At 54.2% G+C, this 17,719-nt stretch overlaps 2 protein-coding genes and 1 pseudogene across 2 annotated transcripts; 1 reads left to right on the forward strand and 2 right to left on the reverse strand.

Annotated features, from left to right (window-relative positions):
* Window positions 1–919: 919 nt before the first annotated feature.
* Window positions 920–3,195, reverse strand: LOC140902818 (chemerin-like receptor 1). The gene is made up of 2 exons (XM_073323327.1): window positions 2,963–3,195; window positions 920–1,862 (listed from the first exon to the last, which is right to left on the reverse strand). Exons 1-2 carry the CDS (start codon window positions 3,193–3,195, stop codon window positions 920–922), a joined length of 1,176 nt encoding a protein of 391 aa, XP_073179428.1.
* Window positions 3,196–5,856: 2,661 nt separating this feature from the next.
* On the forward strand, window positions 5,857–16,695 carry LOC140902960 (probable G-protein coupled receptor 33; annotated as a pseudogene).
* On the reverse strand, window positions 9,943–12,529 carry LOC140902860 (probable G-protein coupled receptor 33). Its single transcript, XM_073323432.1, has 2 exons — window positions 12,319–12,529; window positions 9,943–10,998 (listed from the first exon to the last, which is right to left on the reverse strand). The coding sequence occupies exon 2, from the start codon at window positions 10,990–10,992 to the stop codon at window positions 9,943–9,945; it is 1,050 nt and encodes a 349-aa protein (XP_073179533.1). The 5' UTR covers window positions 10,993–10,998; window positions 12,319–12,529.
* Window positions 16,696–17,719: the final 1,024 nt, after the last annotated feature.

Here is a 17,719-nt window from a genome sequence, read left to right on the forward strand (position 1 = left end):
GGCAAGTGTTGAGAGGCAGTTCCCTGCCGGGGGAGGCCGGTTCAAAGCGGGCGTTCGAACGGAATGGACCGAGCTGAGTTTTTTTCATTTCAAAATGACCCTTTCTTGGGTTTCCGGATGGATTTGATGATTTTGGTGTTTCTAAGACTGGAATCAAAGCAGCGGCTGACCTGGGTTGATTGTGCGCTGGAGGAAATGGAAAGTCCCAAATGGGGTATATTGTGTTTCTGTAATACATAAAAAGGACAACCAGTCCCCATTTTTGTATTATTTTTTGGGCGCGGGGTGGGGGTGGGTCATGTTTTGGCCAATAGCCTATTTTTATATGGTAAACAATTAATTGGTATTTTATCAATTGTATTTAAAAAGTCCAGAGGGCATCAAACTCTTTCAATGCACCCAAACCAACCTTAGGGGTCCCCTCCTCCCCCCGAAACGTTGGGGCGAGTTTCACAATCTGGTATCTTTAGATACGTCTCTTTTGTTTCCATTTTGAAACGAAGTTGGGGGGGTTTCCTTCCAAACCACACTTGCTCTTCCTGGCCTGAGCTCCCACCTGAGGCTGGTAGAGATAAGGCGGGACGTGGGGCTTGAGCTCTTGGTTCTAGCCACGTCTTTGCCCCCAGCCTAAGAGGAAAGGACTCAGGGGTAGGTGACATAGGAAAATGTCCACGTCCCCGGCAGTGACTCTGGTTCACAATAGGGAGAGCACCCCCGCACCCCAGCTCACTCCCTGCAGCACAGGGCCCCCCAGCACCACATTGGGGCACCAGGGCCAGTCCTGACTGCCAGGGGAGAGCCCCCACCGTGTCCCCTGTAGCACAGCGCCCCCTAGCACCATGATGGGGCATTGGGGCCAGCCCTGACTGCCAGGGGAGAGCTCCCCCAGCCGGCTCCCTGCAGTGCGGCGTCTCCCCCTTCACACATGGGTTGGTGGTGCCTCCTCGAAGGCTGCCTTGAAGGCCTGCACCAGGGGCCTCCGCACGGCGTCCTGGAACTCTCTCCCGGCAAAGACGTACAGCAGGGGGTTGATGCAGCTGTTGAACATGGCCAGGCACTTGGAGAGAGGGATGGCCACCAGGCGCACGGCGCTGGGCACGTGGGCCGTGGAGATCCTGGCCAAGGCCAAGGCATGGTAGGGCAACCAGCAGAGGAAGAAGCAGAAGATGACTCTGGTGACCACCAAGAGGGGCTTGCTGGACTTGGCCAGCCTCTTCCGCCTCATGGCCACCACCAGGACAGAGTAGGACACGGAGATGACCACCAAGGGCAGGAGGAACTGGGAGAGGAAGATGAACACGGTCAAGATCTCGGCCTCTTGGCGCCTCCAGTCTTGGAAGACGTCCAGGTTGCTGCAGGAGCTCCGGTTCCTCTCGAAGGAGAGCTCGGAGAAGAGGAAGGAGCTGGGCACGAAGGTGGCCAGCGACAGGGCCCAGATGGCAGCACAGGCCACCCAGCTGAGCCGTGGTGTGCGGTGATTGCGGCACCAGACCGGGGCCACCACCACCACGCACCGGTCCACGCTGATGGCACTGAGCAGCAGGACCCCGCTGCAGAGGCTCAAGCCGAAGAGGCAGTTGGCCAGTTTGCAGGCCACGGAGCCGAAGGGCCAGTCCAGATCCAGGGCCAGGTACAGGACGGTGACCAGGATCAGAGAGGTGGAGGCCACGTCGGCCACAGCCAGGTTGAAGAACCACACGGTGTTGGGGGTCCAGCGCAGCTTCCAGCCCGTGACCCACAGCACCGCCCCGTTCCCGGCCGCCCCCGCCAAGAAGATGAAGCCGAAGGCCACGGCCGTGGTGACCTTCATGGCCTGGCGCAGTGGGGCCTCCCCGGATGTGGCGTTGACGGGCAGCATCGCCCTGCCGAAGAGACAGGGTAGGTTGTGAAAGGCCCTACGCTTGGGTTCTCTCCCATGGCGTCGGACGTGGGGCTGGGAGCCAGGACTCCTGGGTTCTATCCCTGACTCTGGGAAGGGAGTGGGGTCTGGTAGGTTAGAGCAGGCAGGGGCTGGGAGCCAGGACTCATTAACTGGGCCACCACTGAGATCCCAGACTCAGCTGAATGCTGGGATGATCCGGACCTCCACCCCCACCGTTACCCATGTGCTAACTAAACTAATGGTTGTGGACAGTGTGTGTGTACACGCCTGTGTGTCTCTGCTGGAAGGAATGAGTGTGTGTGTGACGGCTCCCCCCACCCCCGTCCCTCGCTCTGAGCCCTGCTCACTTAGTGATGCTAATAGGCACAGTTGCATTGACCGCAGGCCCCCCTCCCTGCTTTGTTCCCAAACACCCAGCTGGGCCCAACGCTTCCATCCTAATGCGTCAATTTCCCAGCCCCGTGGGGGTGAGAGCTCAGCTGGGTGCTGTGCCGGCGGGGGGCCCGGGAGGGCCGGCGTCGCTCGGCACTGGGCGAGGAGCCAGCTCCCAGGTCCCCTACCCCCGTGGGGGGTGGTTAGGGCTTGAGCACGGCTGCTGGGGCCCAGACCCCTGTGCCAGCTGGAGCTGGGGGCAGAGTGAGGAGAGGGGAGGGGATTTGGGGGGGAGGAAGTGGGATGGGAGAATTGGAGTCAGGACTCCTGGGTTCTATCCCCAGCTCTGGGAGGGGAGTGGGGTCTAGTGGTTAGAGCAGAGTGCGGGGGAGGGCGGGAGCCAGAAGTAGGACTGCTGGATTCTCTCCTTGGGTCTGGGAGGGGAGTGGGGTCTATTGGTTAGAGGGTGGGGGGCTGGGAGGCAGGACTCCTGGTTTCTATCCCCAGCTCTGGGAGGGGAGTAGGGTCTAGTGGTCAGAACGAGGGGGGTTGGGAGCCAGGATTCCTGGGTTCTATCCCTATTTCTGGGTGGGTTTAAGGTTGCCAACATCATATTTCAAAAACAAGGGACTATTTACTTAGCGACCCTCCCCGCCCCCGATATTGTTGTTATGATTATCATTAATAACAACCCTCAGCAGGACTCACCTACATTCGCCAGGGGGGTTTTCTTGCTGCTTTTTGCAGAACTCAGCGAGTCCCGAGCTTCTTGCAGGGAGATGGAAAACCAAGGGACGCTCCTTGTAATAAAGGACGGTTGGCAGCCCTGCCAGTGGGTCAGAGCAGGGGGGCCCTGGGAGCCAGGACTCCTGGGTTCTCTTCTTGCTTCTGCGACTGATTCGCTGGAGGAGTGCCTGTCGCTCCTTCCTCGGCTCTTGCATTTACACCTCTCTATAAATACTGTCCCCCAGGCCCCCCCCCCCAACCACTAGATCCCGCTCCCTGCCCAGAACAGTGGAGGGAACCCAGGAGTCCTGGCTCCTGCCTCCCCCCCACCACAACCACTAGACCCCACTCCGCTCCCACAGCTGGGACTAGAACCCAGGTGTCCTGGCTCCAAGCCCCCTCCTCCCAGCCCTAGACCCCCCTCCTCCCGGCCAGGAACAGAACGTACCTTCCCTCCCCTGCCAGTTGCCACCGCCCCCTGGCAGGACCCGTTCACCTGTCCCCCCCCCCCCCGCAATGTTCCCAGACACACTGTACAGCTGTAGCCAGAGCAACGGCATCCATCCTCAAGGTCTCGGCTACAGAGAAGGGGGGGAAGAGCCCAGCCCTGGCTGTGAATAGAACCCAGGAGTCCAGACTACTCTCCCCCCACCCTCTACCCACTAGACCCTACTTGTCTCCCAGGAGCCCTGCCTCCCAGCCCCCACATCTAACCACTAGATACCACTCCCCTCCCAGAGCCGGGGGTGGAAGGAACCCAGGAGTCCTGGCTTCCAGCCCCCCTGCTCTAACCCATTAAATCCCAGCTCCCTCCTCCCCCCACCCCAATTCCCCACAGCAAAAGCAAAATCACTCACCTGAGGAGGAACGATTCTCCAGGGGTTAGAGTTGGCGAGGGGGGTGGGCTGGGAGCCAGGACTCCTGGGTTCTATCCCTGGCCATGGGAGGGGAGTGGGGTCTAGTGGGTTGAAGTGGGAGGGGCTGGGAGCCAGGACTCCTGGGTTCTACTCCTGGCCCTTAGAGGAGAGTGGGGTCTAGAGGTTAGAACAAAGGACGGGCTGGGAGCCAGGACTCTTGCTTTTCCCGTGCCTCAGTTTCCCCAGCTGTCTGAGTCGGGTAGCGCTGGTTTCCCGGGGGGTGGGGGCATAGGTGCTGGAACTAGGGGTACTGGGGGGGGGCTGCGGCACCCTCTGGCTTGAAGCGGTTTCCATTATATACCGAGTTTGCAGTTTGGGTCAAGGGCTCCCAGCTCCTCCCATACAGATTGTTCCACCAGCCGGAGGGGCGGGGGGTTCACCCCGTCTGGTGGGAGCCCAGAGGCCGCGGGGATGGGGGCCAGGCTGCCCGGCCCCTGGGCAGGGAGCGGGGCGCGACTCACCTGGCGGCCGCCGGGCGGGTCCGGGTCCGGGTCTGCTGCGCAGGGAGCCGGGCCGGGCGTGTGTGGCTGGAGGGAGGGAGAGAGACTGTGTGTGTGTGTGTGTGTGTCTGCCGCCCCCTGCTGGAGGGGGTCAGCCCCGCAGTGTGTGTGTCACAGCCTCTCCTCCCCAGCCTTTCTAACTCCAGCTTATGGAACTTTTCAGCTTTTCAGCCCCCCCAGGCAGCGTGCAGGGGTAGGTCGGGGTCACCTCTGGTGCCAGGCCTCCCCCCCGTGGGCACTCCCAATCAGTGTGTGAAAGCACACACAGGTATCACAGCAAGGCTCAGCAGGGACACACAGAGCAGGGCTCACCCCCCCAAGCCAGGGACAGCAAGGTCACACACGCAAATACAAATACAAATATCATCGTTAGATGAGGAAACTGAGTCACAGAGAGGGGACAGAACCCAGGAGTTCCGCCCTCCCCCTCTAGCCCCCTGGCCTCGCCTCCTCTCCCCTCCCCTTCCCGAATCAGAAATAGAACCCAGGGTCCTGGCCCAGAACACACAAGACTGTGGAGCAGGGAATAGGACACGGGTCCTTTCCACTCTCGGGGGCGCCGGCTCTGGTCTGGCCCTAGGGCAGGGGACTGCCTGGCTCGGCGGGAGGGGGCTCGGAATGGTGCTGTGTTGACTCCAAGTGCACAGAAAACCCAGTGGAACTCCCTGCTACAGGACAGAGTAACTCACCTTCCTCCCACTGCCGGAGGTACTCAGCTGCCTGTCGCAGGAACTGCTGCTACACCCTGACTCGAGAGAGCGTGCAGGGTCCTTCTCACCTCATTGTAACACAGGAAGCCTCAAGCCACGGAGCCGCTTCTCTGCCCCCATGGCCGTGCTGACAGCCCTGCACTAGGGTCCTCGGGGTATTGGCTCTGTCTGGGACTGCGCCTCCCGCGACTTGTTAGCGTGGAGTCCTCTGTGCTCTGCAGACTGGCCTAATGGTTAGAGCAGGGTGTGGGGGCTAGCCAGGACTCCTGGGTTCTATCCCCAGCTCTTGGAGGGGTGTGGTGGATTAGCGCAGGAAAATAGGAAGTCAGGACTCCTGGGTTCTGACTCTTGCTCTGGGAGGAGAGTGGGCTGTAGTGGGTTAAAGCAGGGGGATGGGAAGTCAAGACTCCTGGGTTCTAACCCCAGTTCTGGGAGGGAGGGAGTTCAAGCATCATAAAGTGGGAATTTCACATCTGATTGACTTGAAACAAGACAGAGAAATTCACCGTCTGTCAGAGACCGCGCATAATTATATCCCTCTGCATTGAGTCCCACGGGTTAACCCCATTAATACTCTGTGGCAGGGAGTCCTGCAGATGCACAGAAATGTGGGGTCCAGTGGTACCCCCTGGGCAAATATCAACACCACCCGTCGCCCCTCAGAGGGAGCCGCCTGTCCAAAGGGACTAGAGCTTCGACGGGGCTCTCAAAGAGGCCCGCGCCCCAGAGACGCGGCTGTGGTGTCTGGCATGAGTGCGGCCGGGCTGGTGGCCCGGGGTTGGACGTGAGTGTGCAGTGAGCAAAGGGATGTTGGATTCAGGGGGCCGCTTGCAACCAGGTGCTGCAGACGCTGAGCTCAGAACTGCCCAAGGCCTGGGAGCCCGAGTCCTCCCACAGCAGATCTGCTAAGGGCACTCCTGCCGCCGGGCCTGCAGAGAAACCTCTTCCTGTCAGACCCGGCGAGCCCAAGTGCTCTGAAATCCACCCGCCCGCTCGGCTTGGCTTGAAATTGGCCGTCTCTGAGCAAGGCCCGGGGCGGAGTGAGTGGGGCAGGTTCAGAGGGTCGTGGTCCGGGGCCCTCAGCTAAAGCCGCATGAAAAGGAGCCGTTCTTAAATTCTTCACACCGCTCTGAAAACCGGTTGCAGCCTCGCATTGACTTGGAAAGTGGCACCAAGCCACAGGGGCTCTGCTGGAGTCTGCGGGGGTAAAGGGCGGTTTTTTGATTGGGGGCATCAGGAGATGCAGCCCCCTGAAGATGAGCTGCTGTTAATACTCACAAATTGCACTGATGCCCCCCATGCGGCGGGCAACTGCCTTGAAAACCAGCACTTAGCAACGGAGGTGGGAGTGATGCAAATTTGGGGTCCTTTGGTAGAGGGGTTCCTGCGATACAGGCCCCCTCCTACTCCCCTGCACATCCTGATTGAACATGTTCAGATGGTTATAATGTTCTCGGTGAAAGCAAAGAGGCCAAATTTCAGGAAACAACAAGCCCAGACAGACCCTGAGCTCAGCTATGCAACAGGAGCAAGGCTGGTGCAGCCGTACTGCAAAAGTGAGTCCGCTCCTCAAGCTGGTCACACCTGTGTTTAATAGCAGTTCACACCTCTGCGAGTTACGGCTTCCGGAAATTGAGGGTGAGTAACACCCACGCTGAGCTGACACGTGGGGGCCTAGAGACACGGCCACTGCTATTTCGATCTCAACATGGAGATGTTTGAGTTCTCCTCCCTATTATCAGCTTTGACCTGGTGTTTTCAGCCACAATGGGGCTGAATTGGGACCACAGATGGCATGTAAGTCCTGTGATAATAACCAATTCTTTGGGTCTCTGGTTATTCTGGAAATTTTAGGGGGGGGCACTTATTTGGAGATGATCCCAAATGATTTTTTTGGCAAATGAAAAGGCGGGGGTGGGAGAGGGTTTCTTTCAGTCAGAAAAAAATGGGGTTTTTTGTGAGCTTGGATTTTACACATTTTAAATAAAAATAAAATAAAATTGAAGCACATTTCAAGACAAAGCCATTTCGAAAAAGAAAATCAAAATGTTTCATATTGAAACATGTTTCAGATTTTTGGTGGTTGAGCGAAACAATTTGGCAAACTTGATACTAGTTCACTAAATGTTTTGATGTTACTAAGTTTGCTCTAACTTAGAGATCACTGCCCTCCCAGAGCTGGGGATTGAACCAAGGAGTCCTTGCTCCTAGTCCCCGCACTCTACCCTGCTAGACCCTGCTCCCCTCCCAGAGGCAGGAGAAGAACCCGAGAACTCTGACGTGAAGTCAACAGAGCGACACTGATTTACACTGTCCGAGGATCTGGCCTGTTCACTCCATGCCCTACTGCCTTACAGGCTTAATATTTCAAAATAACTGGTGATTATTTGTTATGCTTCTATTTTTGGAGGTTTTCCCAGATGAACACCATTAAAGAGGCCTGATCTTCCAGAAGGAGCTGAACCCTTTGTGAACATCAGGCCTGTTGCAAGGTGTCTCAGGTCAGTATGTGCTTCCATGGACTTCACCTGCAAAGCGGAGAATGTTCTCAATTCCAGAGACGCCGCCCTGAGGGGTCTTGTTTGTAAAAGGCTCTAGGTTCCATAATTTTTTAAAAAAACGCGGTGACTTGGAACCCAGGAGGTTCGAGAACTAGCCACATATCTAGAATTCACGGCATCCTATTGTGTTTTCAAACATATAGGTGCTTGGAGCCCTTGAATACTAGACCATGTCACATCCGATTGCATTTCAAGACATTGTCACACCTAGAACTGAAGAAGTTTAAGAACTCACCAAATATCTAGAACTCATGTGACACTACTGAGTGTGTATTTACTTACACACACACACACACACACACACACATTATATATATAAAAATCCAATCATACCCCATGAGTTCTAGACATTTGAGTGGTTCTTGAACCTCTTGAGATCTAGGTCTGCCAAGTTTTTTAAAACCCAAACTGCTCCTCTTTGGTCTAGGATGTCATATATGAGCTTGGAAACTAGGATGTTCTAGACTACATAGGAGCTATTTGGGTTTTAAAATCTTGGCAAACCTAGAAACCAAAGGTTCAAGAACCAGCCAAATATCTAGAACTCATAGGATCTTTGCTTTCGAAACATACAGGGGCCTGGAAAACGTGATGTCTAAATCTAGCCCACATCAGACCAGATCACATTCAAAACACTGACAGAGCTGGGACCCAAAAGGTTAACTATCGGCCAGGACTCCTAGAATCCATGAGATCCTATTGAATATTGAATCAGCGAAAGGTGGTATCTGTCATGGTTGTCAGTCTTGTTTCATCTGAACAGTAAAATGCACGTCTAACTTCCCTACAGCCTCCACTCCGGGCTGGTGGCCTATGCAGGCCTGGCTTCCTCAGACAACCCCGTGGGCTCTAGGTGACAACTGGTGGAGCACCCCAACAGCATCTGCCTCACCTCTGGCTAGAATCAGAGATTCCAAGGCCAGATGGAGCATGGTGGTCCCCTACTCTGACTTCCTGCAGAACATCCCTGAATTAGTCCCTGATTGAACTAGAGCCAGACCTCTTTGAAAAGCACCCAATCCTGCCTTAAAAATTGCTGGAGATGGAGAATCCACCAGGAGGGGTCTTCTGAAGTCTTTATTGTCCTTTTCATCTGCTAGCCCTGAGCCTTTGCCAAGGTTTTCTAACTTGGCTAGAGCTGGCAGGTGGGATCTTCTTGGTTACTTGGACATTACCTCTTCACCACCCTGAAGTGTTTATGGGCAGGTGGTTTCTCTGGAGTCGCTCTTTGTTGTGCCAACTTGTTTTCCTTACTGGCCACTCTTAAACTAATCCAGAGCCTCCACACACTAAATATCCCAGTGATTGGGTCACACAGTGGTTATAAAGTATTTCAGAGGCGCCACACAAGTCTTACAGAATCTATGTAGTTCAAGGAAAGCCTGGGAAAGGTTATTCCTTATTATATTTTATTTCAGGTAGTTCTCGGAACCCCAGTCCTGGCCCAAGGCCCCACTGTGCTAGGTGCTGTACAAATACAGAACAAAAAGACAGGTGGTGTCCCAGAGAGCCACAGTCTAAGGAAATGCAATGGATAGAGACCTGGGCTCGGACGCAGGAGACCTGGGTTGTTCCCGGTTCGGCCACTGGCCAGACTGAAGGTTCTACTGGGTGACCGTGGCCAAGTCAGTGCCCCACACCGTGCCTCAGTTTCTCCATTTGTAAAAAACTGGAAGACTGCTACTGACCTCCTTGGTAAAGTTCTTTGAGATCTACTGATGACAAGCACTAGAGAAGAGCTAGATACCTCTATTATAATACACGGACTCTTCTATAATGTACTACATTGAATGGATTTTAAACCATTTGGAAATCTAGGACCATGATGAAACTTTTAGCAAGCAATCTGGAACCTGTTGGATTCTATGTGGTTTGCAAAGACTCCAGAATCCAGTGATGTCCCAGGCCCAGTCAGGAATCTAGAACCCATGGACTTTGAGTACCAACCCACCGAGAGGCTTACAATAAATGAGATTCCAGAGCCTGCTAGTGATGCAGAATCAGTCAGGTGAGAGTCACTCAGGTGAGAACACATTGAGAGATCAAAACCAGACAAGATTCTGGAGCTGACTACTGGTTTGGTGCCATTGACAGCCCATTGAGTACAAAAAAATTGAGAGACCTAGAACGTATGGGATTCTGGAGAGAGCAGGGAATCTAGAATTCAGGGACACTGCAGGGTTTATAAACAGGACCCATCAGGTTTTAGAACCATGAGGAATCTAGAAAGAAATGGCATACCAAATGTTCAACTCTCCCTAAACCTGGGCATCTTCAGGCCATCTCCTGTTTTGTGTTCTCAATTTCAGACCCTTGTCTTCCGCTATACTTGGGGGCACTGCTGCCGAGATCGTCAACAAAAGCCGCTTTGACCAGAGTGAGAAGAGACATCCTGAAGACCTGCCAGAACTTCTCCCCCACAAAGAGGTAGAGGATGGGGGTGAAGCAGGCATTGAAGCAGGACGTGAAGGTGTAAATGACCAAGAGGGTGCCTGTCACTGACTCTGGCACCTCCTTCTTGTAGAGATTCAAGCTCTGGTAGAGGTGGTAGGGCAGCCACCCGAGAAAGAAGGAAACCACTGCGGCCACCATGACTTTGAAGGGCTTCCCAGCCCACACCAGCTTCTTCTCCTTCATCTTCAGCCCCACCCGGCTATAGCATCCCACGATGGTGCAGAAGGGCAGAAGGAAGCCTAGCAGGAACCGGACCATGAAGATGGCCAGGTGGACCCGTCTCCCCAGCTCCTGTGGCTCGGCTCCATTCCAGTCTCTGGAGAGGGCGTAATTGTTAATGCAGATGATCCTGCCCCCGTCCAACACCTGGGTCTCCCGGAAAGCCAGATAGGGAGCGCTGAGACTGAAGGAGGCCAGCCACACACCCACAGCCAGCTTCCGAGCTCGGGGCACATTGCGGTGATGCCGGCACCAGATGGGGTGGTGAGAGAGGGTGTAGCGGTCCAGGCTGATGAGGGTGAGAAGGAAGACAGAGGTGAACATGCCCAGAGAGATGCAGGTGTTGAGGAATTTGCACATAACCGTGCCGAAGACCCAGTGGAAACCCAGGAGAACGTAGACAATGAAGAAAGGGATCAGCAGGGTGAAGAGAAGGTAGCAAGAGACCAGGTGGAGGAACCAGAGCGTGGTCACTGTCATCCTCATCTTCAGCCCCAGCACCCACAGGTACAGCCCGTTCCCCACCACACCCACCAGGAAGGTGGTGAAGAGCAACACGGCCGCAGCCAGGTGAGTGGCGCTCACAGCTGCTGGGGTCTGGCTGGAATTCGCCCCTGTGGTTGGTGGGAGAGTCATGTTGCCTTGGTCCATGGTGCCCTGGGGAGAGAGAGAAGATGGGTTAGAAGGGATGACAGAGGAGAGGAAAAGGGGGAGGGGAAGAAGAGGAAGGGAGAAATGAGGGGTTTAGGAAGGCACCATTGGAGAGGATCTCTCTGGGTGTCCTCTGTTCCTCTAGAATATCCAGGCTAGATATTCTCAGCAACATGGCTATAGTTGGTTAAACTCCTTGCTACAGGGTAGAACTATGGGCCGAGGGAAAAAGGGATAGTAGATGTGGGAGGAGTGGGGACAGAGACAGTTTAGCAGGTCAGATACACACCTATGCTGATCTGGAGAACGGGCTGGCTCAGAGGGGTGGGGAATGGAGATGGGGCCTTCCCCACCAGGAGCGGCTGGTTCCGATCTGGCTCCAGGGCAGTGACTGGGTGGCTCAGGGAGGTGGGGGTCGGTCCTGTTTTGCTGGTGCCGCTGGCACTCACTGCTACAAGGTGGAAAAAGCCACCCGCCCCCTACCCCGTCTCTCGTACTTATCTGTCTGCCACGGGAATTGCTGCTTCACCCTGTCTCGAGAGAGAGCGCAGGGTCCTTCTTACTCTCATTGTAACACAGGAAGCCTCAAGCCACCGAGCTGCTGCTCTGTCCCCCAGCCGGGCTGCCAGCCCTGCAGCCGGGTCCTCTGGGCTATTGCCTCTGGCAGGGACTGCGTCCCTTACGGCCTTGTTAGCACGGTGCCCGCTGTGCTCTGCAGCCTGGCCTAATGCTTAGAGAAGGGCAGGCTGGGAGCCAGGACTCCTGGGTTCCACGCCCAGCTCTGGGAGTGGGGTGGGGGTCAGAACTCCTGGGTTGTGGGAGGAAAGGGGGGTCTTGTGGCTTAGAGCAGAGGCTCTCAGCCGGGGGTGGGTGTACGCAGGGATCTGTCGGGGGTACATCAACTCACCTAGGTATTTGCCTCATTTTACCACAAGCTCCATAAAAAGAACCCGCGTGGTCCGTACAAACTAACATTTCGTACTGTGACTTGCTGAGACTGCCCTGTGTAAACGGGGAGCAACTCGTCTGACTCACCTGAAAGAAGTGGGAAATGTTCCCCCATGTCACAGACCTCGCCTACTACCTCTGTCTATTGAGTGCCCCATGTGGACCCCACTGATACCCAGTGGCAAGGAGTCTCCCAGGCTAACCTCACTCTCACTCAGTGGCAGTGAGTTTCATAGGCTAACCCCACTGATACCCAGTGGCAGGGAGTCCCACTAGTTTGCCTTTACAAGAGCAAATTTTGTGGCTTCTTGGGGGCCTTAGCAAGGAAATTCCCCTTTAGACCCAACACAGAGCCCTCTGCCCATTGTCTTGACTCACCTGGGGAGCGAGTGGTGGAAACACAGACCCAGCGCAGAGAGAGCCTCAGATGCTGTGTGTTTGGCCAGCAAAGCGTCCGTGTGTCTGTCCCCTGCACCCCAGAGACCTCCCCTGTGTATTGAGTTCACTCCCCTTAACTCTGTGTCTTCTACATGCTCCACCCCTCACCTGCTATTTGAGATCCACAAGCTGCAAACCATGAACGGAAATGATCATCGGATATTGTCTTAGCAAATAAACCACCTAAGCAACAGCCACTGCTTTAAAATTAGCCCCTCTCCCTCCCAGAGCCTGGCCTAGAACCCAGGAGTCCTGGATCCCAGCCCCCCGACTCTAATGCACTAGATGCTTGGCCAGTAGCTCATCTACTGAGGTGTGCCCCCGTGAAGAGGAAGGGGCTGTATTTTGCAGAAGTCCTTTCCTGAGAGGGGGCTGCACCATGACCCAGAGATAACCACCCAGCCCCGTTAGCTCACAATAAAATCTGAGTCACAAATGATGCAACTCCCAGCCAAGGAGTGGGGGGGTCTTGTGGATGAGAGCAAGGGGGCTGGGAGCCAGGACTCCTGGGTTCTGTCCCCGCTTCTGGGAGATGAGTGGGATCTCATGGGCTAGTGCAGGGGGCAGCTGGAAGTAAGGACCCTGGATTCTGTCCCCAGCTCTCGGGGGGGGGGGGTCTAGTGGTTAGAGCAGGTCAATAGTTGTGAGGGGTCCTGTGTTATCTACATGTTGTGGGTACGTCCCTGCGTGATACAACTCCTGTGAAATGCGGCCCCTTCCTATTCTAGATAAAATCTCAGTCACACCCAGCCCTCCCCAGAGTGTTCAATACACAGGCCCCATCCTCGGAGCTGGGCCCTGAAACCCTGGATGAGAACCCAACTCTACTGGGAAAACAGCCCCCAATGGCATGGTACACAAGACCCAGGTTGAATTCTCTTGGGAGTGGGGTCTAGTGGGTCCTGTGTGTGGCTGCAGCCTCATTGGTTTGTGCAGGGAGGAGAATGAAATGGCGTGTTCCTCGCTGCTCGGGCACGGGCTGCACACGTCTGTCTCTCTCTCTCCCTCCCCTCTGCTGCCTCCAATCCCCTTTGTGTTTTTCCTGCTCTTCCTTAAGGTCTCACGGCCCCTCTGCCTGGGTTTCCACTGGGTCTTGGGCACGGCCATGCACGAGCTCAACGCCTGCCTCTCCCTGGGCATGTTCTCTGCCATCTTCCTCCTCACCCTCACCAGCCTGGACCACTGGACTCTCCCCTGCTCCCTGTCTGGTGCTGCCATCCCCGCACTGTGACCCAGATCAGGAAGCTGGTCGCGGGCATGTAGCTGGTCTCCTTCGCCCTCAGCGCTCCCTAACTCCTGGAGTCGTCTGCAAGAATAGTTACACCTTCTCTGGAGAAGGGGACGGAGCCGAGACGCAGGCCTGGAGGAGACCTCTCCATCTGCTGCTGTTCAGGGTGCAGTTTCTGCTGGACGCCCTGCTGCCCCTCCTCACCAGTGTGGGATGCCAGGGCCGGAAGGGGCTGGAGATTAAGAAGAAGGGGACGGTGAGGAGCGGGAAGCCTTTCAAAGTCATGGTGACTGCGGTGGTGTCATTCTTCATCTGCTGGCTGCCCGACCACCTCTGCCACGGCCTGCTGCTCCAGAAGAATGCGGTGCCGTTGTCGGTCATGAGTGCCTGAAGGTGCCTGGAGTTAGAGAGCATTGGAAACTTGTCATCCCACTTGTTTCTTCATCCCTGATGCTTCTGAAACCCTGTGGGTTCCAGGTATCTCAATGTTTATAAACCGATTCCAGAGTCCTCGTTATCGGCAGAATCCCATGTGTTCTCTCAATTTTTTCAAAGTCAATGGCTGTCAAGGGTTCCAAATCACTAGCGGACTCCAGAATCTTGTTTGTTTTTGTTTCTTGATGTATTCTAACCTAACTGATTCTCATGGCTTCTGCATCACTGGCGGGCTCTGGAATCTTTGTTTTAAGTTTTTCAAAGACTTCATACTTAATAGGGTCCATGGGTTCTAGATTCCTGACTGGTGCTAGGACTCCAGTGGATTCTAGAGTGTTTTAAAACCATATAGACTCCAACAGGTTCCAGACTCTTTGTTGACTTAAAAATCTCATGTGGGTTCCAGATTTCCAAATGGTATAAAATCCATTGTGTGTGGTATATTATAGAAGAGTCTGTGTATTATAAGAGCAATAGCCAGCTCTTCTCTAGTGCTTGTCCTCAGTAGATCTCAAAGAACTTTGCCAAGGAGGTCAGTAGCAGTCTCCCAGTTTTTACAAATGGGGAAACTGAGGCAGGGAGTATGGAAGTGCCTTGGCTAAGGTCACTTAGTCCGCCAGTGGCAGAGCCAGGAATGGTACCAAGGCCTTCTGAGACCTGGACCTGGTCTCTAGCAAATACTGACTCCTTAGACAGTAAGCTCTCTCTTGTTTTTATACAGTGCCTAGCACAGCGAGGCTTGGGGCCATGACTACACCTCCCACTGGATTCTAGCCCTGTCTCTGGGAGGGGAGTGGGGGCTAGTTTTCAAGCAGTTTCTTAGGTGGTTGCTCTGCTAAGACAGTGTCCGAATGACCATTTCCGTTTATGGTTTGCAGCTTTTCAACGTGAGAGAGTAGGTGGGGGTGGAGCATGTAGAAGACACAGAGTTAAGGGGAGTGAACTCAACGCACAGGGCAAAGCTGAGGCGGGGACAGACACGTAGACGCTTTGCTGGGCAAACACATGTCATCTGTCTCTCTGCTGGGTCCGTGTTTCCACCACCTGCTGCCCACGAGAGTCAAAACAATGGGAAGAGGGCCCAGCATTGGGTCTAAAGGGGAATTTCCTTGCTAAGGCCACCTGGGAGCCACAAAATTTGCTATTGTAAAGGGAAACCAGTGGGACTCCCTGCCACTGGGTATCAGTGGGGTTCTCCTGTAAAACTCCCTGCCACTGGTATCAGAAGGGTTAGCCTGTAAAAGTCCCTGCCACCGATAGCCCTGGGGTTAACACAGGGCACACAATAGACAGAGGTAGCAGGGGATGTCCGTGACGTGGGTGAATTTTTCTGTTTTGGTTCATGTTAATTAGATGAGGTGTTCCCCCCTTGGGGAGTCTAAGCAACAGGATCCCACGTCCCCCCAGAGCCCAGGAGTCTTGGCTCCCAGCCCCTCCCACATTCTCTAACCATTAGGCCATTCTCCAGAGCAGACAGGACTCCATGCTAATAAGGCTGTGAAGGAGGCAATCCCAGACAGAGGCAAAATCCCCGAGGTCCCTGCTGCAGGGCTGGCAGCCCGGCTGGGGGGCAGAGAAGCAGCTCGGTGGATTGAGGCTTCCTGTGTTACAATGAGGGTGAGAAGGACTCTGCACCCTCTCATGAGTCAGGGTGTAGCCTCAGTTCCTGTGACTGGCAGATGAGCACAAGAGATGGGGTGGGGGAGGGGTGGCTTTTTCTTCCTTGCAGCAGTGAGTTCCACCGGCACCAGCTCCTGCATGCTAAGAGTCAAGAGCACCAATCCCCCCCAACTGAGCAGGCATGATCCCCTGCCCTGGGGCCAGATTAGAGCTGGCCACCTGAGAGGGGAAAGGACCCATGGCCCATTTCCTGCTCCCCTGTGCCAGCCAGTCATCCAGATCACAGCTACGTGGTATTCTCTGCATAGCTGTATATTTGGTCTCCTAGAGTGTCCTCTTCTCCACTCCTCCCATATCTGCTATCGTCCTTGTCCTCCCCTACTGCTCACAGCTCTATCCTGTAGCAGTGAGTACCACTGGTTGTAGCCCAGTTTCTGGGAATATCCAGTCGGGATATTCTGGAGGACCAGAGGTTGCCCAGCAAGGTGTCCCCTCCAACGTTACCTTCCTAACTCACTCTGGTATTTCTCCTTTCTCCTCTTCCACTCTCCCATGTCACCTCCACTGTCGTCCCTTCCAACCCCTCTTCTGTCTCTTCCCAGGGTGCTGTGGAACAAGATATCATGGCACTCCCACCAACCACAGTGGCAAATTCCTGCAAGACCACAGAGACCATGAAGACCCCACACCTGGCCTCTGCTGTGTTGCTCTTCATCACCTTCCACACAGTGGTTTCCTTCTTCCTCGACTAGCTGCCCCACCACCTCTACCATGGCTTGAAGCTGTACAAGAAGGAGGTGCCAGAATTGGTGACGGGCGTCCTCTTGGTCATTTACACCTTCATGTCCTGTTTCAATGCCTGCTTCTCCACCAACCTCTACCTCTTAGTAGGGGAGAATTTCTGGTAGGTCTTCAGGACGTCTCTTCTCACTCTGGTCAAGATGGCTTTTGTTGATGATCTCAGCAGCAGTGCCCCTGAGTCTAGTGGAAGACACGAGTCAGAAGTCGAGAACACAAAACAGAAGATGGTGTGAAGGTGGCCAAACTTAGGAAGAGTTATAAACTTGCCATCCCAGTTGTTCCTAGATCCCCAACGTTTCTAAAACCTGATGTGTTCCAGCTATGTCAAAGTTTATAAACCCTACAGTGTCCCTGGATTCTAGATTCCCATGCGTTCTAGGTCACTCAATTTTTTTTCAAACTCAGTGGGTCACTAATGGCACCAGATCAGTAGCCAGCTCCAGAATCTTGTTGGTTTTAGGTCTCTGACTGTGTTCTAATTTAATTGACTCTCTTGGATTCTGCATTACAAGCTGGCTCTGGAATTTCATTTATTTTAAGCCTCTCAATGTGTTCAAACTCAAAGTCCATGGGTTCTAGATTCCCACCTGGATCCAGGACATCACTGGATTCTAGAATGTTTTCAAACCACATAGAATCCAACAGCTTCCAGATTGCTTGCTAAAAGTTTCATCCTGGTTCTAGAGTTCCAAATGGTTTAAAATCCATTAGGTGTAGTATATTATAGAAGAGTCTGTGTAGTATAATAGCAATATCTAGGTCTTCTCTAGTGCTTGTCATCAGTAGATCTCAAAGAACTTTAGCAAGGAGGTCAGTAGCAGTCTTCCAGTTTTTACAAATGGGGAAACTGAGGCACAGAGTGGGGCAGTGACTTGGCCAGTGTCACCCAGTAGAACCTTCGGTCTCTCCAGTGGCAGAACTGGGAACAAACCCAGCTCTCCTGTGTCCCAGCCCAGGTCTCTATGCATTTTGGGCTTTCTGTGACATGGACTCTCTTTTTGCTCTGTGTTTGTCCAGTGCCTAGCACAGCGGTGTCCTGGGCGAGGACTGGGGCTCCAAGCTCTGCTGAAATAAAAAAATAATAATTAATAATAATTCCCAGGTGTTGCTTGAAGTACGTAGTTTCTATAATTTTTTTGTGGCAGCGCTGAAATAATTTCCAACACCATGTGACCCGATCACTGGGATATTTAGTGGGGGGGAGGCTCTGGCTTAATTTAAGAGCAGCTGGTAAGGAAAACAAGCCGGCAAGACAAA

Source organism: Lepidochelys kempii, chromosome 24 (assembly GCF_965140265.1).
Source record: "Lepidochelys kempii isolate rLepKem1 chromosome 24, rLepKem1.hap2, whole genome shotgun sequence".
Lineage (NCBI taxonomy): Eukaryota > Metazoa > Chordata > Testudines > Cheloniidae > Lepidochelys > Lepidochelys kempii.